The 21,639-nt window shown below is 46.7% G+C and overlaps 1 protein-coding gene across 1 annotated transcript in view; it reads left to right on the forward strand.

The window, feature by feature from the left end:
* LOC127641177 (metabotropic glutamate receptor 7-like) overlaps positions 1-21,639 on the forward strand; it is a 258,371-nt gene that overhangs the window by 127,890 nt on the left and 108,842 nt on the right. The window contains exon 4 of the mRNA XM_052123989.1: positions 3,733-3,887. Coding sequence (XP_051979949.1) covers positions 3,733-3,887 — 155 coding nt within the window. The remainder of the gene's footprint in view (positions 1-3,732; positions 3,888-21,639) is intronic.

The following is a 21,639-nucleotide window of genomic DNA, read 5'->3' on the forward strand; positions in this document are numbered from 1 at the left end:
TGTCACAACTGCTTCACCCACCTCTACAAGAGAGCTTTCTGTTGGATCTGACAGTGCATTCCAGCGGCTTTCTCCTCTCTGCACGCTGTTCAGACTCTGCCCCTGGGCGCTTCGACAGTGCTCCTCTTATAAAAGAGTTGATTTCTCTGAAAGAGTTTATTTTTCCTCTAAAAGAGTTTGTTTTCTGGTAAAGAGCAACATACACAAGCGGGCGTGGAACGTCCTTTTCAGGACGCGTCCACGGCGGAGCGGTCCACAGGTACACTGAGGTCCCTCAGGTGTACAGGGCGGTTGCGATCCCCCTGTGTCCCGAAAACGCCGCCACCTGGCGGGACCATCCGGTACTCCCATCCAAGGCCTGTAGGAAAACGTCGTCACTGACACCGCCTCCGCCTTGCATGCCATGGCTCTCCTGCATGTACACCAAGCCAGGGCACTCAAAGAACTTCACCAGGGTAGTTCCAATCCCGATGTGCTGCAGAAACTGCGCTCTGCCACCGACCTCGCTCTCAGGGCTACGTAGGTCACAGCGCAAGCTCTCGGGTGGGTGATGGCTACCCTCGTGGTCCAGGAATGCCACCTGTGGCTGAACTTGGTCGAGATGTGCAACGTTGACAAAGCCCGCTTTCTCAACACCCCCGTCTCCCAGTTCGGTGTCATCCGCAGACGGGGGCGCCGGCGTCCCCCTGCGAAGAAACCTCCGGCAGTTCCGCCTCAACCTGGGCCCTGCTCACAGCCCCATCGTCGAGCGCCCCACAGGCGGCGTACGCCACCCGTCTCCAGGACCTCTTCTAGGTTCCGTAAAGCCCCTAAACGCTCCTGAGACGGCACAACCAGGAAGCCAGATGTTTGCTCCGGAGATGGTAGCAAGACCACTCCGTCCCCCGGTGGAGGGCTGGGATGAGAATCCTCAGTTCTCCCTTTTTTTTCACCCAAATTTTCAATAAGAGCGATTTCCTTACTTCCTGGGTCATCAGACCGGCGTGTGTTGTTCTCACAGCACCCCCGCACCAAAACCTTGCAATTCTGGCTCGCCGGACGTGGCCATCTCGCCTCCGGACCCACGACTGCCCAGCAGTGGCAGGCCAGTGCTGACGAGTCTCGAGGACGTCCCTACAGGACCCAATCCTCTGTCTACAACCCGCACCCTGCCAGGTGCACGGAGCAAGGTAAGTGCTTTGAACTTTTTGTCAGCACGCAAGCTTAGATGCATGGCTTGCTGGCCAGGATCATCCAACTCAGCTATGCGATTCAATTCGCCAGACTCCCACCTCATTTTAGCGGTATATTGGGCATGGCGCCATGGCACATACCTTGTGTTTATCACCCCTTCCTGCCATCAGACTTTCAGCCCTTGGACAGATCTCTGTTTTCTGCAGTCAGGAGTCCCCCTACAGCAGGGATGGGGCACCCTCTTGCACCCGCGTCCAGACCTCTGGAATCTCCACATCTGGCCTAAGCGGTCTTCCACCTGCTGTTGTGGACACTATCAACCAAGCCTGAGCTCCCTCTACCAGGCAACTTTACGCCCTCAAGTGGCATCTGTTCGCAAATTGATGTTCTTCCAGATCTGAAGACACACAGAGATGCGCAGTTCAGTCAGTGCTTTCATTCCTTCGTTGCTGTGTCCAGTACGTGCTTTGCGTATCTACATGGACAGCACGCAGGGCTTTAGATGCTCTGAGCAGCTATTTGTCTGCTTTGGTGGACGACAGAAACAGAGGTTAGCTCACTGGGTTGTTGACGCTATTTCCCTAGCCTATCACAGCCAGACCGTGGCCCCCCTTGCGGGTTCGAGCACACTCTATGAGAAGTGTGGCATCTGGCCCACGGCACCTCCTTAGCAGACATCTGCAGAGCAGCGGGCTGTGCAACACCCAACACCTTTGCTAGGTTCTACATTCCTCAGGGTTGATTCGGTCTCGTCCCGTGTTTTGACAGGTCCGAGCCAGTAGAACTCGGTAATACGGAACAACCGACCGGGCGTTCCACTTGCACCTTGCGCCCTTCACCAAGCTGATCCAGTGAGTCTTCTTTCCCAGGTGAGCCAGCAAGCTCTCGCTCCCTGGATGCTCTTCTTCCCTTAACCTCTGGCTGCAGATTCATTGGAGGAAATCGCCGCCAGACCCACCACGAGTTGAGTTCTCCGTGTTAGGCTTGGGCTCCACAGACATAGTTCCCACTTCAGGAAACTCCCTGTGACGTATTTTCCACTGTACGGTCCCCCCACTAGCAGGACCCGTGTCTCTCTGGGGCAGTCCTTGCTGCCCCCCGGTCGCCGTGTCTGTAGCAACTCTTCCCTTGCAGGCAGGATCTACCACAGCACCATGTCCACGGGTGGCCTGACAACCCCCGTGTGTATTAGTCACAAGTTACCTCCCCCCAGTTTGGGCAAGTCGTGGTCTCCACAGGGCCTTTTCCCCCTGAAAGAATTGGAACGGTAAAAGATGCCTTCACCGACGCATCTATAGCTTTAAGATAGTCCCAGACGCTTTTAACTCTATGACGAGAAACATAGAGCGAGAAAAGGTGCGGCTGGCTCCCATGCAAGTCATGTCGACCTGTTTCCGTATGGGTACAGGGAACCTAAGAGCGGTATATGACACCTTTTATTGGGGGCATTGGGGAGGGTTACATGCACCCTACCCAAAGCACACAACAGCCTGCTTGCACCTGGCTCGGCAGCCACGTAACACGGGTTAGTCCATGGCGTTTTTAAGTGGGACTCCTTGTCACTACAATCGACACAACGTCAAGTGAGTGACAGAAGGGGAATGTCATGGTTACTGTTGTAACCTCCGTTCCCCGATGGAAGGAATGAGACATTGTGTTTCCCTAGCCACGTCACTATCACTACCACTGTAATGCACCGTAACCGTATTCTTGGCCCCTCAGTGAAAACCTGTCTGGCATTCGCTCGCCCGCTCCCTTTATACCTGTATGTCCGGGAGCGGGGCATTCAAATTGTGTCTGTCAACTTGACATTGGCCTTTTCTCAAGTTCAGAGGTACACGAGGCTCTCAGAAGAGATTATGATATTTATTACCAGAGTTTCGGTTTTCCTGTATTATTTTGGTTTCACTGCAGATATCATGGTTAAAATGTGGTGACTATCTTAAAACCACGGTAAATTTTGTGGTTATATTTTTTACTACAAATACTATACTTGAAATATAGTTAATATAGGAAAACCAGGGAATGCAAAGTTAGAGAATCCAAACTAGAGCCAGGGAAATCAAAAGTTTTTATAATCGGTTATAACACTCTTCTCCCTCATTTTGATATAATTTGATGAATTACTGCTGCTATGATCGCTAGAAAATGTACACACCTCTCTTTTAAACGTATTTCTGTTAACGGCCTGCCTTCCACAGAGTGTTTATTGCACAACATTAATTGCACCAGACAAATTGCGCTGCCTTCAGTAAATAAGGCGCAATCATTAATAAGCCTAATTTACATAGAAAGGAGGCATATGTGCAATCTAGATATAAAAAACTTGATATAAATACTCATGTCACAGTGCTATAACAGTTAAACAGGATTGCAGGTGGTAAGTGAATAAGACGCAGGTTTTTGCACTTTAATGAGCGTACAAAAGTGGCACAACTGTTTGGTGAATTTACCTTTTGATACTTTAACAACTGCTAGCTGACATCTCCATGCTCACTTGAAGAGACAAGTAGGGCCTTAATGTCATGATAATGGTTCCATGTGTGGGAATGTTTGCAGGGGGATTCTTAATGCCAGTAAAAGAGCGGATCAAGTGGGCCATTTCCTGTGGATAGGGTCAGATAGCTGGGGAGCCAAGAACAGCCCTATTCAAGGCCTGGAGGATGCCGCCATTGGTGCTGTCACCATCCTGCCAAAAAGAGCAACTATTGCTGGTAAGATTGCAGCATGATTGATTATTTTTTGGGGACAGTTTTAACGTCAACATTCTTCCATCAATGCCAAAGGAACACCATGCTAAAATAGTCTTGACAGTGTTTCCTCTGTTGCTACTGAATCTACAGTGCTACTTCAAAAGAAATGTTTTAGCGTAATTGTGAGCTTGTAGTCTGAATTGAATATGATGAAATAATACAAAAACAATTAATCGACAACATCATTTTACTCACTGCTTGCATCTAACAACAAACCAGTTGTGCAAAAACAGGGCATACTTGAAATGTTCCTTTAAGGTTAAATCTTATTCTGTGCAAAATGTATTGGCATTTGGAGAGGCTGCATTGTGCATTTCTTATTTGACTTGTTTTAGTGTTAGTAATTTATTCTTGTTTAAAATAATGTCAGGTGCTCAGTTGAATGAATGGAAGGAACATTGCTCTAATAATAGAAAATAATCTCTCTAGTGTCTGCGAAACTGTGTCACTTTTGATAGACATGGCGCCTGGTGCATGTGGCGTCATAACAGAGCACAATAGTGTCCAAAAAAAACTGTCGAGTTGTTTCATTTGACGTGAACCCTGCCAGAGGCCTGGACTGGACTGGCCCAGCTGGCAAGCCTTCCCATCCGGTCCTTGAATGAATGTGTCATGGGGTGCAACTCAGTGTCAGATTAATAAATGAAAGGCCCTATGGTGTGATATTTGTGGATGGAAGGGGCATGCATGGTGCAGAAGAGATATGGCTTGTCTACCAAGAAAAAAAGTTAAGGTGCTGAACTCTCCAGGACAAAGAAACCAGATGTTGCTGAACCACTGCCTAGTACAGAGCAGAATTACAGAAATAATTCACATGGTTAAATGTTCTCCCATACAAATGAGGTTTTTACGGAGCCACTTAGAGGACAGGGAATTTGTTTTTAAGACCTATTATGCCCCTTTTTACAAGATGTAATATAAGTCACAGGTGTCCCCAGAATGTGTCTGTGAAGTTTCAGCTCAAAATACCCAACGGATAATTTATTATACCCTGTTATAAATGCCTCTCTTTGGGTGGAATCAAAAGCACGCTGTTTTCATCTGTGTCTCTTTAAATGCAAAGGAGCTGCTGCTCCCTGCCCTCTTTCCGGAAGACGGTTGTGACTTTACAGCTCGTGCTTCGGTTACTATAGCAACACTAAATCGGAACCTTTATGACTGGACAGGCAGGTCTGGACTGGGAAGAGAAATCGGCCCGGGATTTTACATAGCAACTGGCCCAAAAACTGAGCGGGGGTGTGTTCGCTGTCCTTTTCTCTACATCGCGGCGCCATTTTGTGGTCCGTTCTGCATAACGCGACGGCTCATTTAATTTATCGCGGCCCATTCGACCCATTTCGCGGCCGACCCACCGGCCCGCACTGTTCTCTCCAATGGCCAGTCCGCCCCTGATCAGCCCCAAAGTGTGTCGGCCCACCGGGTAAATGCCCGGTATGCTAAACTTAGTGCAAGGGAACGCAAACCTTAGTGCAAGGGAACGCAAACCTTAGTGCAAGGGAACGCAAAACGTATTGCAAGGGAACGCAAAACATATTGCTTGGGAATGCAAAACTTATTGCAAGAGAACGCAAAATGCAAAATGTACTTACGGAAGCTCAAAGAGGCCTTGCGTTATTATTATTTTTCTGTCTAGTTTTCTCGTGATCTCGACATAACTAAGGTTGTTTTCTCGTGATCTCGACATAACTAAGGTTGTTTTTTCGAGATCTCGACGTCTCTCTGTCATTGACAACTTCCAGATTAGTGTCAGACACCTTAGAAAAAGACTATCACGTCTACAACTTTTTCATAGAAAATGCAGTGACCCTGAACATTTGGTCAATTTCATTGCCAGCCAACTTGAGGGACCAGGACGTCTGCATGACTGCGGTCAAGCCAGCCGCGATTTAGATCCTAGTGCACGCATGTTGCAGTTATGACGGTACTTTGCGGAAAGCACAGAAAGACGGGCTTCTTGACTCCTGTTGAGTGCAGAAGAAAGCGAGTCTTACTCTGTTGATGAAAAAGCATTAATTTAGTGTTTATGACGTGCTGCCTGGTGTTTATTAATATGTTTGATTTAGCCTATGGGAAAGGTGACTGGTTAGAAAACTCTTGGATAGGGCAGGTGAATATTTAATAACCAAAGTGTAATGAATTAACATAACTTTACATTTAATAAATTGTACTTTTCTGCCAAGGATCTCTCATTGTCCTTCATACCTTGTAATAAACTTTTAATTGTAAATCCTGTAGGTCAATTAAAAACGGTATAGAAAATTAAAGGCAAAACAACTTTTTGTTATGTCGAGATCACGAGAAAATGAGACTAACGCAAGGCCTCTTTAACTCTTTCCCCGCCAGCGTTGTTAAAAAAAGTTGCCAGCCACCGCCAGGGTTTTTGACGATTTTCGCTAAACTTTAATGGCCCGCAGAATATTTTCTTCCATGAATATATGAAGATGCTATATATCAAAATAACGATTTTATTTTATCTTCATTTGTTCTTTTTTTTTATTGCCACTTGAACAGAGGTAGGTTTTGTCAAAAACAACATTTCAGACAAAAAGCTGAGAAAAAGGCATTTTTATCAAACAAGAGCTTTAGTATTAGTATGGTGTTCCACTTCACGTTTGAGACGATCGCAGTCTGTTTCTTTGATCAAAGAGTTTCGTACTCTTTCAAAACATGCGTGCGGGTCTTCCTTACCGTATACCACCTAAAACACGGATACCCGGAAAATTCTGTGTTTGGCGGGGAAAGAGTTAAGCTTCCGTACTTACTTAACCTGCCCAGAGTGGGGTTCAAAAGGGCGATCCCTGGTATGGGAATCGGATGCGATAACAATCAGGCTATAAAAGCCTTGGACTCTATCCTCTATCACATACCAGCTGGCTACCGTTATTATTTTTTACAACCAGCCCTGTCATCTGAGGGGCTCCATAGGCTTTCAAGGTTAATGTGCTCTATCGAGTTTTAGAACAACAAAACTTACCACCCTGCCCTAAACTTTAAATCGGAACCTAACCAATAGTATCGTAAAAATCAATTTTGACATGAAAAGCATCCACGTCATTTTGTGGTGCTTCTATGACACTTTTGGCTCACATGTTGTCTCGCCTGCTCTTCAGGACTCATACCTTGGTCCTTCATGTTTGGAACAAATTTAGGGAGTGCAAATTAGAGGAGAATTTTCATTTTCAGAATTTTTGGCTCAACTATTCCTTAAATATTATTGCAAAAACCTACTGCAAAGTTTTTGATGAAATGCTGCTCTTATCAAATAATCATGTTGTCAGAAAAAATTCACTCCTAATACAAACACCTGTTTTCTCCATGCCTTCTTTTTTTTAACAAGTTATTTTGTCTGTTCCGGAAAATGCTATACTCGATAATCCAATATTTACATTTTCACTCCACCTGCCAGTTAATCAGACTTTTAACCATGCAATGCAGCTCTGCATATCTAAATCATGTCACATGCTGAAATGCATTTTCCAGGTATCAACGGGGTTAAGATAGCATCTCTCTGCTTGTGGTTGCTCGTGCTGTTTGCCATTTGCTGATAAGTGTGTTGAGCGGTGCTTTACCGGGTCATGCAATTGCCCCTGCATTTCATAGCGCTGATGGAACAATTTGAAAGGCACTCGTCAGGTAAAGCATCACACTTAAAGCTTTTTCGTGCTCTTTGAATAAGACCTGTGAAAACAATAGAATGTAGTGTTGTCAGAGGTCTTGCTTACCACAGGCCCCCACAGCAAGCACAACTCCATCTTTTCCGTTTACCTTTCCTTTTTGAAGTGAAACATTGTTGTTTTTGTCTATAGATGCAAAGCTTCAAGCAATGCATTTGGTTCTCTTTAATCTAAAAGGGAATATGTGTATGTGAGTGTTTGTTTGGGCACAGGTACAAAACCTGCTGTGTAGTGAGTCTCATGCAGGAACATTGAACATGCCACCTAGAAAAAGTAATGCATGATTTAACATTTATGTTTAGTTAATGTTGACTTTACTTCATGGTTGTTTAGGGTTCAAGAGATCCCTAATATATATATATATATATATATATTTTTTTTTTAGTGGTTTTAATGTGTGTTTACTATGGTGTTTTGGGTATTCAGTGTGGTTTTAAGGCATTTTTCTGCAGATTCTGAGTGTTCTAGTTGGTTGCTATGGTGACGCTATGTGGTTTCGAAGGAGTTTTGAGTGAATTTAGTGTGTTGCTATGTGTTTGCCAAAGTGTTTTTTACTGGGTTGCAATGCACAAGGGTGTTTAGAGTGGTTTTTAAAGCATTCGTTTGTGGTTTCTAGGGTGTTCTGGGTGGTTGTTAGGGCATTGCTATGTGGTTGCTGTGGTGTTTTGAGTAGTTTTAGTATGTTACTTTGCATTTGCTAGGTTGTTCTGTTTTTTTGTTTTGTTTTTTTACTGGGATGCTGTGCATTGGGATGTTTTTAATTAATTACTATGCAGATTCCAGGGTGTTCTGTGCTTACTGGTCCTATTTATAAGATCCCACCCTGATGTCTCAGTAGCATTTTATTTGGAAGTCTGGTTTATAATCCATTCCTCTAAAATTATGAAACATGAAAACCAGGACTTGTGGACTCTCAAACCCCAAAAAGAACCTGTGGGTTAAGCTAATGTTCCACCTTCACTTGAATTAGTGCTATGAAACTGCCACAGTCTATAAAACACATCAACGCAGTGCTATATCTACACGTTCACCACTCAGCTAACTTGGGCTGAAATCTAGCTGGCAGCCTGTCAGCAAAGATATCCTTTCCAGAATAAGCCGAGCATTCTAATGTGCTAGAGATGCCTGAGTATGATGCCAGAATAATCATGGGACATACTCTATAAATGTCTCACTTGCAGTTTAGCTACTAGAATATTTTGTGTTTTTAAGGTAAGCTTAGCTGTTGTTCCAGTGTAGGATTTGTGTAGTGTTGGTCTCTATATCTATGCTGTTCTGTTTCCTTTAGTTTATCTTCTGGTATTTCTGTTGCAAACTTCTTCATAAAATATCAATAAATAGACTTCAGTAGCATTCATATGCTTGAAACTAATGTATCTCAAATGGTTTTGCTTCAGGACACAGATAATGCAGCAACTCAACCAATATACCATGCATAATTCAATATACAATGAATAATTGCAATTATATAAAAATTAAATATATATATATATATTTTTATATAAATGTGTGTATGTATATGTGTGTATATATATATATATATATATATATATATATATATATATATATATATATATATATATATATATAATTCAGTTGGTCCTCCACATGCTGCCAAAACAGTGTCGACCCGCCAAGGCATGGACTCTTTATGACCCCTGAAGGTATCCTGTATGTTGGGAGGTGGAGTTGTCGTGGATCGGACTCCTTGGTCGAGCATATCCCACCAATGCTCAGATTGAGATATGGGGAATTTGGAGGCCAGGGCAACACCTTGAACTCTTTATCATGTTCTTCAAACTCTTCGTGAACAATGTGTGCAGTGTGGTTTGCAACAATGTTTAGGTAGGTGGCACATGTCAAACTGACATCCCCATGAATTGCCAGACCCATGGTTTTCCTGCAGAACATTGCCCAGAGCATCACACTCCCAGCGGCTTGTCGTCTTCCCACAGAGCATCCTGATGCCATCACTTCCCCAGGTAAATGGGCACACGTACACGGCTGTCCATGTGATTTAAAAGAAAATGGGACTCATCAGACCATGTGACCTTCTTCCACTGCTCAAAGGTCCAGTTTCGACACTCGTATGCACTCTGACCGGTCTGTGGCTACGCAGCCCCATATATAGCAGGGCGCGATACACTTTGTTTTGTGACACATTCCTCCTGTAACCATTATTAAAATATTCTGTGAGTTGTGCCACAGTAGAACTTCTGTCGGTTCAGAGAAGACGGGATAGCCTTTGTTGCCCTCGTGCATCGATAAGCCTTGGGCTCCCCACAACCTGTCGCCGGTTTGTCCCTGCTCGAACCACTGTCAGTAGGTACTCGCCCACACACCTTGAAGTTCCAGAGATGCTCTGATCCAGTCGTATGGACATAACAATTTGGCCCTTGTCAAAATCACTCAGGTTTTTACTCTGATCTATTTGTTCACTTGCCATCTAATCTACCATTTTGACATGTGGCTTTGTTAGGAGATGATCAACGTTATTCGCTTCGCCTGTGAGTGGTCAAAGTTTTGGCTCATCAGCATATTAAGAAAAATACAAAAATATGAAAATACATTATATTTTGTCAGATGAATAAACATTAGTTAAAGCAGTGTTTTTCAATTGGTGGTTCGCGGCCCAAAAATGGTTCACAGGTCTGTTTGGGTTGGGTTGCGGACAGCAGGGAAAGAACAATGCCAAGGTTCTTTCTCCATTTCAATTTTTCGGTGGACACCCTGGTGAAATACCAGGCTGACGAAGCAAATGTAATGATATTCATCTGGCATTGGCCGCATTATACGTGCTAAATATTCTTCTCTTCTAAAAGTCATATTTGAGCCGTGCTATTGAATTATGGTTTTCACGCTAGTGTGGCGCGAGCCATTACAGGACCACTTGCGTCAGTGATCTGCTATGCTCTAACCTACTTTATACTATATCCCACTTTATCTCTGGATAGCACGTGCTTCAGACAGGCTTCCCTCGATGCTGCGGATACAGAGCACAAAAACTGAAACTGGTGAGGATTTTCTAGTTAAAGTGCTAAGGAGGATGTTATGGGGCAGTGGTGGCTCAGTGGTTGAGTTTCAGGTTTACTGACCAGAAGGTCGGGGGTTCAAGCCTCAGCACCGCCAAGATGCCACTGTTGGGCCCATGAGCAAGGCACTTAACTCCAAGTTGCTCTGGGGGGATTGTCCCTGTAATAAGTGCACTGTCAGTTGCTTTGGATAAAAGCGTCTGCCAAATGAATAAATGGAAATGTAGTTAAAACATATTTTTAGCACAACTACTTTGAAGATATAATTATATACATCTTAGTGGCTTGTAAAAATCGGGCATTCACTAGCCACTGTGGCTGGTGTGCAGTAATGTTAATATTCCACCCTTGCCTTGTTTGTTTTGTAACTTGACACATATCAGATTTCCTGAAAACAGCATCAAATTATACTTCAATACTCTTGATATGCTTTAAACAATGATTTCTGCAAACAAAGGTTGAGGTAATGGATCTTTGAGGCTTGTGAATTGAAGTATAATTGAGACAAAATCACCAAACTTTTCAAACATAAAACTTGTGTCACCTGGGGTTGCTTGGGCGTTAGTTTATGAGCTTGCGGGAATCTGATATTCTTGGCCTGGCCTGCAATTGGATCAAACTGCACACAAAGCGGTTTCTCACTGCCTTATCGTGTGGCATTTCAGTCTTATAGTTTAGTTTTAATTTAGCCATTAGTTTCACAGCTGGGGCCCAGGCCTATGCTGTGACCTCCAACTGGGTTTGTTTGTTTGGGTGCTTATTATGTTTTGTAGTAGATGGCTCTCTCACAGTTTGTAACCAGAATTGTCACCAGGATTTCTGATTATGACTGTAAATTCGCAGTGGCATGAGCTAGATTGGAAGGATTTGGACTGTTGCTATATATGCTTGCTTGGATGGGAACACTTACCTAACAGTAAATGCTAAACAATTATATTTATCTCAAAATAGTGTATTTTTTCCGCCTGTTTCCTCAAAAAAAGATTTAAAAATGTTAAATGTGTATATCTGTTAAAGTTCATTTTGACAACTCTTTGGAGCACACTTGCATAAAGTTGGCCTCAATACTAATAAACATGAACTAAAATCCTAAAATCCACAAAACGCCAATCAAATAACAAAATGAAACAAAAACAAACTAGAGGTCAACATTGTTGTAGAAGATAGACTTGTGACCTGTGCCATTATCTGACCCCATTATTTTATATTAGTTTTACCCAATCTACTGCAGGGCTGCGTAACGTGAGATGAGAGATCGGGGAGATGTATTTTCAGACGCAACTGAATAATTAAGAGTTGGAAGTTTATGAAGTTTTGCTTTTATTGAATGAGCAGATAGGGGCATAAACAAGTAATTCATCAATTGAAGATTTTTATTGAGATTTTTATTGTAAACGTAAGCACAACGTAGTTCTAGCGGGAAGACTAGCAGCTGTACAGTACATCATAGTATCATTAGCTGGGTAATTCCTAACCAATCACACCTAAGCCATTGCTTTATAAGTCTGCTCACAATCTATCACATTGCTGTTTCAGCATGCTAACACGGCAACCTCCACCACCCCACCACCACCATTTCAGTCCCATACTGCACGGGGGTTAGGCAAGGCAAGGCAAGTTTATTTATATAGCACATTTCATACACAATGGTAATTCAAAGTGCTTTACATAGAAGAGATTCAAATAAGCATTAAAAAAATACGAATAATTGAAACCGTTTAGAATATAAAATAAAATACAGTACAAACAGTCGGACACACAGTGGCACAGTGCTCATTCAGTAAATGCACAGCTAAACAGATGTGTTTTGAGTCTGGATTTGAATGTGACTACTGTAGGAGCACATCTGATCTCTTCTGGAAGCTGGTTCCAGCCGCGGCTGGCATAACAGCTAAAAGCAGACTCTCCTTGCTTAGAGTGAACCCTTGGTATTTCTAGCTGATGTGATCCTTAATGATCTGAGTGATCTGTTGGGTTTATATTCAGTGAGCATATCTGCAATATATTGAGGTCATAGCCCATTGAGTGATTTATATATCAGTAATAATACTTTAAAATCAATCCTAAATGTAACTGGGAGCCAGTGTAAAGACCTGAGGACTGGTGTGATATGTTCATATTTTCTGGTTCTGCTCAGAATCCTGGCAGCAGCGTTCTGTATGAGCTGCAACTGTTTTATGGTCTTTTTGGGAAGGCCAGTGTCACGAACCCCGCTCCCTCGCTCCGCCCCCTTGAGCTCGTACGCTCTTTTTCCTCCCTCGGGCTTCCACGCCCGTTTTGCTTGTTCGAGCTTGCACGCTCGTTTTTGCTCCTACGAGCTCACATGCTCGTAGACTGTCTCCCCCCTCGGGCACACATGCACTCCGTGAGCGTACTCGCTCGCTTCCCGCTCTCATCCAGAACATTATGACCACCTGCACTCGTCCCAATCACCACGTCATTGTTTACACCTGCACTCGCGTCATCTGCACTCCTGTTCATTGTTTACACCTGCACTCGTCACTATATATTCCACACGCATTCGTTTCTCCAGTGTTGGTTATTGTATTTAGTTTCCCGTGTCTTTGCCCCCCGCTAGTCTCGTCTAGTTTTGACCCCCCTGTGATTCGTTACCCCTTAGCTTGCCAGCCTCTCTTGTTCCCCTAGCTCCCCTGTTTAGTCCTTCCCGCTAATCTGATTCTGATTACCCTGGCTTTGACCCTACGCTTACCTCGACCATTCTCCCTCTGGATTTTTCCCACTGTACCTTCGTCTGCTCTTTAAAAATAAAAGCAGTTTTGATTTACATTGTGACTGTCTCGTCTTGTGTGTGTGTGTGAGTGGGTTACAGAATAACCAACCTCACCGTAGACAGTCACAATGCCCCGCGCTAAGGATTCGCGCAGCTCACTAGAGCGGAGAAGCACGTCACATTCGGCACGAGGAGCTACAGTGTGGAGAGATGACCACGCGCTCACGGCTCAGGGGCAGCAGGTATGCGCTATTTCTGATTTGTTTCACCCTATTTCACCTGTGTCTGCCCCTGAGCCCGTTTATGCCTCCAGTGCATTTCTGAGCGCCGTGCACTCTCCACCCCCGGAGAGGTTTTATGGCTCTTCGGACGCTGACCAAGGGTTTTTTATGCGAGGCAGCGGTTGTGTAACTCATAACCCCGCCCTCGACATTATGGAGCCAGCGGCCCGACTCGTGGGGTTGCGTCAGGGGAGTCAACCCTTGGAGGTTTATGTTGTGGATTTTTGTGTCCTGGCCAACCAGGTGAATTTTAATGAGGTGGCTCTGAAAACCATTTTTCAACATGGACTGAATGAGCCAGCCTCATCATTCATGCCTGGTGGTCGCTGCTCCCTTAACCTGGCTCAGTTTATTGACCTCGCCCTACTGTACGCTGGTTACTCGTTTACTGTAGGGGAGGCAGACACTGAACCAGCATTCCCTACCACGGCCCCCGTCTTGAAGCCAGACACGGCCCCCGTCTTGAAGCCAGACACGGCCCCAGTCCCGAGGCCTGTCACGGCCCCAGCCTCGAAGCCTGGCACGGCCAGTGAGTCAACGCCCATGCCTGCCACGGCCAACGAGCCAGCGCCCACGGCCCACGAGCCAGCGCCCATGCCCGCCACGGCCAACGAGCCAGCGCCCATGCCCGCCACGGCCAACGAGCCAGCGCTCATGCCCGCCACGGTCAGCGCCCATGTCCGCCACGGTCAGCGAGCCAGCGCCTGTAGCCTCGACCGTCCCCATGGCCATGTCCCCTGTTGGTCGAAGACGTAAGAGAAGGAAGAGGGCCCCTTCTCCCCAGTCTCGTCTTGTGCTCAAGACCGCAGAGGTTCCCTCAGAGTCTTCCACAGCTCTACCGGGTTCTGCTCCGCCCCCAGAGTCTTCCACGGCTCTGCCGGGTTCTGCTCCGCCCCCAGAGTCTTCCACGGCTCTGCCGGGTTCTGCTCCGCCCCCAGAGTCTTCCACGGCTCTGCCGGGTTCTGCTCCGCCCCCAGAGTCTTCCACGGCTCTGCCGGGTTCTGCTCCGCCCCCAGAGTCTTCCACGGCTTTGCCGGGTTCTGCTCCGCCCCCAGAGTCTTCCACGGCTCTGCCGGGTTCTGCTCCGCCCCCAGAGTCTTCCACGGCTCTGCCAGCCTCTGCTCGCCCCTCAGAGCCCTCGCGGCCTCCGCCTCTCGAGTCTCCCAAGGCGGCTCCTCTCAAGCCTCCCAGGGCTCTTCCTCTCGAGCCTCCCAGAGCACCGCCTCTCATGGCTTCTCCCCTCGAGTCTTTCATGGCTCCACCCCTCAAGCCTCCCAGGGCTTCTCCTCACGAGTCTTTCATGGCTCCACCCCTCAGGCCTCTCACGGCCTTGCCTCTCGAGTCTCTCAGGGCTCCTCCCCCTCCTTCCAAGCCTCTCAGGGCTTCTCCCCTCGAGTCTTTCATGGCTCCACCCCTCAAGCCTCCAAGGGCTTCTCACGAGTCTTTCAAGGCTCCACCCCTCAAGCCTCTCACGGCTTTGCCTCACGAGTCTTTCATGGCTCCATCCCTCAAGCCTCTCACGGCTCCGTCCCTCGAGTCTTTCAGGGCTCCTCCTCCCCTCGAGCCTCTCAGGGCTCCGTCCCTCGAGTCTTTCATGGCTCCACCCCTCAAGCCTCTCAAGGCTTTGCCTCTCGAGTCTCTCAGGGCTCCTCCCCCTCTCAAGCCTCTCAGGGCTTCCCCTCTCAAGTCTCTCAGGGCTCCTCCTCCCCTCAAGCCTCTCAGGGCTTCTCCTCACGAGTCTTTCATGGCTCCACCCCTCAAGCCTCTCACGGCTTCGCCTCTTGAGTCTCTCAGGGCTCCTCCCCCTCTCAAGCCTCTCAGGGCTTCCCCTCTCGAGTCTTTCAGGGCTCCTCCTCCCCTCAAGCCTCCCAGGGCTTCTCCTCACGAGTCTTTCATGGCTCCACCCCTCAAGCCTCTCACGGCTTTGCCTCTCGAGTCTCTCAGGGCTCCTCCCCCTCTCAAGCCTCTCAGGGCTTCCTCTCTCGAGTCTTTCAGGGCTCCTCCTCCCCTCGAGCCTCTCAGGGCTCCTCCTCCCCTCGAGCCTCTCAGGGCTCCTCCTCCCCTCGAGCCTCTCAGGGCTCCGTCCCTCGAGTCTTTCATGGCTCCACCCCTCAAGCCTCTCACGGCTTCCCCTCTCGAGTCTCTCAGGGCTTCTCCTCTCGAGTCTTTCAGGGCTCCACCCCCTTCCAAGCCTCTCATGGCTCCCCCCCTCGAGCCTCTCGAGCCTTCCAGGGCCCCACCTCTAGAGCCTCTCGAGTCTTCCACAACCTTTTTCCCCGAGCCTCTCACGGCTGTACTCCCAGAGCCTCCCGAGCCTCCTACGGCTCCGCCTATCGAGCCTCCTATGTCTCCGCCTCTCAAGCCTCCTACGGCTCCGCCTCCCAGGCCTCCTACGGCTCCCCCTCCAGAGCTTTCTAGAGCTCCGCCCCTCAAGCCTGCTATGGCTCTACCCCCCGAGACTACAGAGCCTGCCAGGTCGTCGCCTCGGGGACCTCCCACGGCGCCACCTCCCTTGGCTCCACCTCCAGAGCCTTCCAGGCCTACTTCGCTAGAGCCTCCCACGGCGCCACCGTCATCGGCTCCACCTCCTGAGCCTTCCAGGCCTTTGCCCCTAAAGCCTCCTTCGGCTCCACCTCCAGAGCCTTCCAGGCCTCCGCCTCTAGAGCCTCCTGCGGCACCACCTCACTCTGCCCTGTCTCTTGGGCTCCCCATGGCGCCGCCTCCTCAGCCTCTCAGTACCCCGCCTGCCGAGTCTCTCACGGCTCCGTCTTCCAAGGCTCCGTCTCCCAAGTCCTCCACGGCTCCGCCTTTCACGGCTCTTCCCTGGCCCCCTGACCCTGTCCGGTGGCCCCCTGACACGCTCCCTGTCCTGTGGCCTCTTCCCTGGCCTCCTGACCCTGTTCCTGTCCGGTGGTCACCTTCCAGACCCCCGGACCCAGTCCCTGTCCTCCAGTCGCCTTCCAGACCCCCTGACCCAGTCTCTGCCCTATGGCTGCCCCCTAGATCTCCCGACCACCCGCCTGTCCACTATGTTCCCCCTGACCTTACCTTGAACTGCCCATGGACTGTCTCACTTCCCTTTGTCTGTCCCCCGATTATCCTGCACCGCCTCCCGCGGCCGTCAGGAGCCGTCCTATTCAGAGGGGGGAGTACTGTCACGAACCCCACTCCCTCGCTCCGCCCCCTTGAGCTCGTACGCTCTTTTTCCTCCCTCGGGCTTCCACGCCCGTTTTGCTCGTTCGAGCTTGCACGCTCGTTTTTGCTCCTACGAGCTCACATGCTCGTAGACTATCTCCCCCCTCGGGCACACATGCACTCCGCGAGCGTACTCGCTCGCTTCCCGCTCTCATCCAGAACATTATGACCACCTGCACTCGTCCCAATCACCTCGTCATTGTTTACACCTGCACTCGTCACTATATATTCCACACGCATTCGTTTCTCCAGTGTTGGTTATTGTATTTAGTTTCCCGTGTCTTTGCCCCCCACTAGTCTCGTCTAGTTTTGACCCCCCTGTGATTCGTTACCCCTTAGCTTGCCAGCCTCTCTTGTTCCCCTAGCTCCCCTGTTTAGTCCTTCCTGCTAATCTGATTCTGATTACCCCGGCTTTGACCCTACGCTTACCTCGACCATTCTCCCTCTGGATTTTCCCCACTGTACCTTCGTCTGCTCTTTAAAAATAAAAGCAGTTTTGATTTACATTGTGACTGTCTCGTCTTGTGTGTGTGTGTGTGTGTGTGTGTGTGTGTGTGAGCGGGTTACAGCCAGTGAGGAGTCCATTACAGTAATCCACCCTGCTGGTGATGAAAGCATGCACAAGTTTCTCTAGGTCTTGACTGGAAACAAAGCATCTAATTCTTGCAATATTTTTCAGATGATAGTATGCTGATTTAGTTATTGCTTTGACATGACTACTGAAACTAAGGTCTGACTCTAGAGACACACCAAGATTCCTGACTTGATTTTTAGTTGTTTGACCCCTAGCGTCAAGGTATGCATTCACCTTGAGAACTTCATCTTTGTTTCCAAACGCAATGACTTCAGTTTTGTCTTTGTTTAACTGAAGAAAGTTTTGGCACATCCAACTGTTTACTTCATCAGTGCATTGGCACAGGGAGTCAATGGGGCTAAGTAGATATTTAGGGCTAAGTAGATCTGTGTGTCATCTGCATAGCTGTGGTAAGCAATTTGGATCTTTCTCATTATTTGGCTCATTGGGAGCATATACAGGTTGAACAGGAGTGGCGCAAGAATTGAGCCTTGAGGGACTCCGCATGTCATGGACGTCCACTCAGACTTATGGTCTCCTAAACTCACATAATAACCTCTCTCTTCTAAGTATGACCTGAACCATTTTAGGACCATCCCAGAAAGCCCCACCCAGTTTTCCAGTCTGTCAAGAAGTATGTTGTGATCGACAGTGTCAAATGCAGCACTGAGGTCGAGTAGTACCAGTACTGATAACTTGCCTGTATCAGTATTTAAGCGAATATCGTTTATTATCTTTATGAGTCTCTGTGCTGTGATGCGATCGGAATCCAGATTGAAAATTGTCAAAGTATCCATTTGAGTTCAAGAATTTGTTCAGCTGATTGAAGACAACTTTTTCAATGATCTTGCCTATGAAAGGAAGATTTGAGATTGGTCTATAGTTGCTTAATATGGTCTTATCCAGATTGCTCTTTTTCAAGAGGGGCTTGACAACTGCAGTTTTCAGGGAGTTTGGAAAACTCCCAGAGAGAAGTGAGGAGTTTATCACTTCTAGGAGATATGCTTCTAAACAGTTGAACACACTTTTGAAAAAAGATGTGGGAAGTGCATCAAGGGCGCAGGTTGATGTTTTAAGGTGCTGTATGGTTTCTTCCAAAATGTTGCCATCAATTTCTTTGAAATCAGACATAGTAACTACTTTCTAATGTTGTGGTTTGATTTGTCTGACCCCAGCACAACTCAAGGATGTGCTGATCACCTTTCTGATATTATTGATTTTCTCAGAGAAGAAAGAAGCAAACTCACTGCACTTGCTGTCTGAGAGCATTTCACTGGGAATCTGGCTTGGGGGGTTTGTCAGTCTCTCTACAGTCACAAAAAGAGTGTGTGTGTGTGTGTGTCGTTTAAGTTGCTGTTTATACTATTTGAGAAGAAAGTCTGTCTAGCTTTGCCTAGTTCCATATTAAAAGCATGGATGCTGTCTTTGTAGATGTTATAATGGAATAGAAGTTTTGTCTTCCGCCACATGCACTCTGCTTTTCTGCATTGTCTTTTCTATTTTGCACTGTTGTTGAGTTTCTCCAAGGTGCTTTTTGTCTGCCACTCTTCTTCCTGACTTTCACAGGAGCAATATCATCAATTACACTTAACTTTTGAGTTAAAAGAATCAAGGAGAAAATCAACAGAGCCAGCAGATATACTTGGTGTTAAAGATATAGCCTTCATAAATAGTACACTAGTGTTCTCATTTAAGCATCTCTTCTTGACAGACACAGATCTAGCTTCAATGGCAGGAGAGATCAATATATCAAAGAAAATACAGAAATGATCAGACAGTGCTACATCCTTAATAACAATCGATGAAATGTTTAGACCCTTACTGATAAGTAAATCTAGAGTGTGTCCATGATTATGTGTGGGACCATGTACATGCTGAGTCGGATCAAAAGTTTTTAAAACAGTTTTGATTTCTTTTGCCATATTGGTTTTTGCATTATCTATGTGAATGTTAAAATCTCCAGCAATGGCAAACCAGTCAAACTCTGAGGTAATTGTTGATAATCGTTAGGGGCCCTGTGGTTGAGGCTCAGGGTTACTAACCAGAAGGTTGGGGGTTCAAGCCCCAGCACCACCAAGATGCCACTGTTGGGCCCTTGAGCAAGGCCCTTAACCCTATCTGCTCCAGGGGCGCTGTATCATGGCTGACCCTACACTCTGACCCCAGCTTAGCTGGGATATGTGAAAACTAATCAATTTCACTGTATATATGCAAAAAACTGTGTGTATAATGTGTGACCAAAAAAAATAAAGGATTCTATTCTATAACAGTTCTGTAAAGTCCTCCGCAAAGGCTGGAGAGTATATTGGAGGCCTGTAAATAATAAGTAAAATGCATGCACCTTTTAACACACTACCCAGATATTCGAAAGACGGGTAATTCCCAAATGATATTTGCTTACATTGATAGACATCTTTAAAAAGAGCAGCTAAACCCCCACCTCTCCTACCTTCTCTGCAGACACTCCAAAAAGTAAAGGTAGGAGGGGATGTTTCATTAAGGACTGTTGCACTACAGCTGTCTTCTAGCCAAGTTTCATTTAGAAACATAAAATCCAGGTTGTATGTGCTTATTAAGTCGTTGACTAGAAGTGATTTATTTTTAAGTGGGCGGATGTTTAAAAGTGCAAACTTAACAGTCTTACTTTTTGTCCCCACAGCAATCTTAGTTTGACGTGTAATAAGCACCAGATTAGATGGGTTTGCTGTATGGCTTTTGAAGGCCTTAGACTTTCTATCATGTAATCGAACAGCAATAAAGAAAGATACAGGCACACTGGGTTCCCGCTTGTTTTGTAAACGTTTGAGAAAGTTACTGTTATCATAGGGGGAGACCCGACACATATCACTGAGAGCTGGTATCAGTTGTTTTTGGTTCACTGCGAGCAGATGGAGGAGGGTGTGAGCCCTGGCGTTGTGGCAGAGGCCGGAGAGCTCTATCAGGAGGAGGGGGAAGGCGAGCTGGGCCCGCAGGCTTTGGTGGTTGAGGGGACTGCTGTTTTTTGCTTGATATCTGGGGGCTTGCAGCAAAAGAGTGGGATAGTTTGGTTCCAGCATACACCAGTTCTTCCATTTTCTCTGAGAAGCACAGATGTGGAGATGCTGGAGAGAGGGATAACATGTCTGGTGAGAGGGGCTGTTGCTCTGGTGTTATCGGAGGCTTTAATATGCTGTCCTGGTTTCCCTGGGTGTTTTCCAGAAAATCGTCCTTGGGTGCTGAATCTTGGAGCAGTTCTAATATGTCACAGTCTGTCTGTGGTGAGCTTTGTGGGCAGGGCTCAGCTGAGATTGTGTCCGTGAGCAGAAATTGTTGTGGCTGAGTGGTGTTATCATTGTCCTTGTGTGATTTGTCAACCGCATGTCCATTCAGGTGCTGAAGTGAAGTCCTGTGGTCATTCATACTGTGTCCAGGTGTGTGTGTGTGCCATTCAGATTGAGTGGATTGGCACACACTGCAGAAGGATGATTGAGGGAGAAGTAGATATTGTCCTTTAGCACTCTTGAACCAAGTTTGTTTGGGTGGTGGCCTTCCTGTTGAAACAGTTGCCTCTGACTCCAGAAAAGGATGAAGTTGTCAATGATGTTAACTCCTTTTATATTGCAGGTTTTTTGCAGCCATGTATTAAGCCCAAGCAGCCATGAAAACCTGTTTGTTCCTCTTGCTGGAAGTGGTCCACTGATGAATGTTTGAACTTTCAGTCTTTTAAGTGTTTCAAAAAGTTCATTGAAATCCTTCTTAAGGAGTTCTTTATGAATATCATTCTTCCCCACATGAATGATGAGTCGATTTGCAGTCTTATGTTTCATCAGAATGTTCTGAAGTTCCCTGTTTACATCTGAAGTTGTTGCTTGTGGAAGGCAGCATGTAGTTGTATCCCTGCTGCTAATGTTTCTGATTATGGAGTCACCCACTATCAGAGTCCTGGGCCCGGCTGCGCTCTGAGCTGGCTCCTCGCCCCTGCCTCCTACCTCCGGGAGGATATGACGGTTCCGAGTACAACAACTTTGGACCGCCAGATGGGGCATATTCCAAAGAGAGACCTTACATTTCCATTCATCAATATAATATATGTCTGTGAGTCTTCCTGATAGATATGTGGTTACTGTGAATTCCACAATTGAGTCGTCTCCTTACACTAAAACGGTTTATATATTTGCAAATTTTTTTGCTTCAAAACAATGTTTGAATGCTGTGATTCGCCTCATAGCTGGTTGGTTTGGTTTATG

The sequence above is a fragment of the Xyrauchen texanus genome, chromosome 50 (assembly GCF_025860055.1).
Source record: "Xyrauchen texanus isolate HMW12.3.18 chromosome 50, RBS_HiC_50CHRs, whole genome shotgun sequence".
NCBI lineage: Eukaryota > Metazoa > Chordata > Actinopteri > Cypriniformes > Catostomidae > Xyrauchen > Xyrauchen texanus.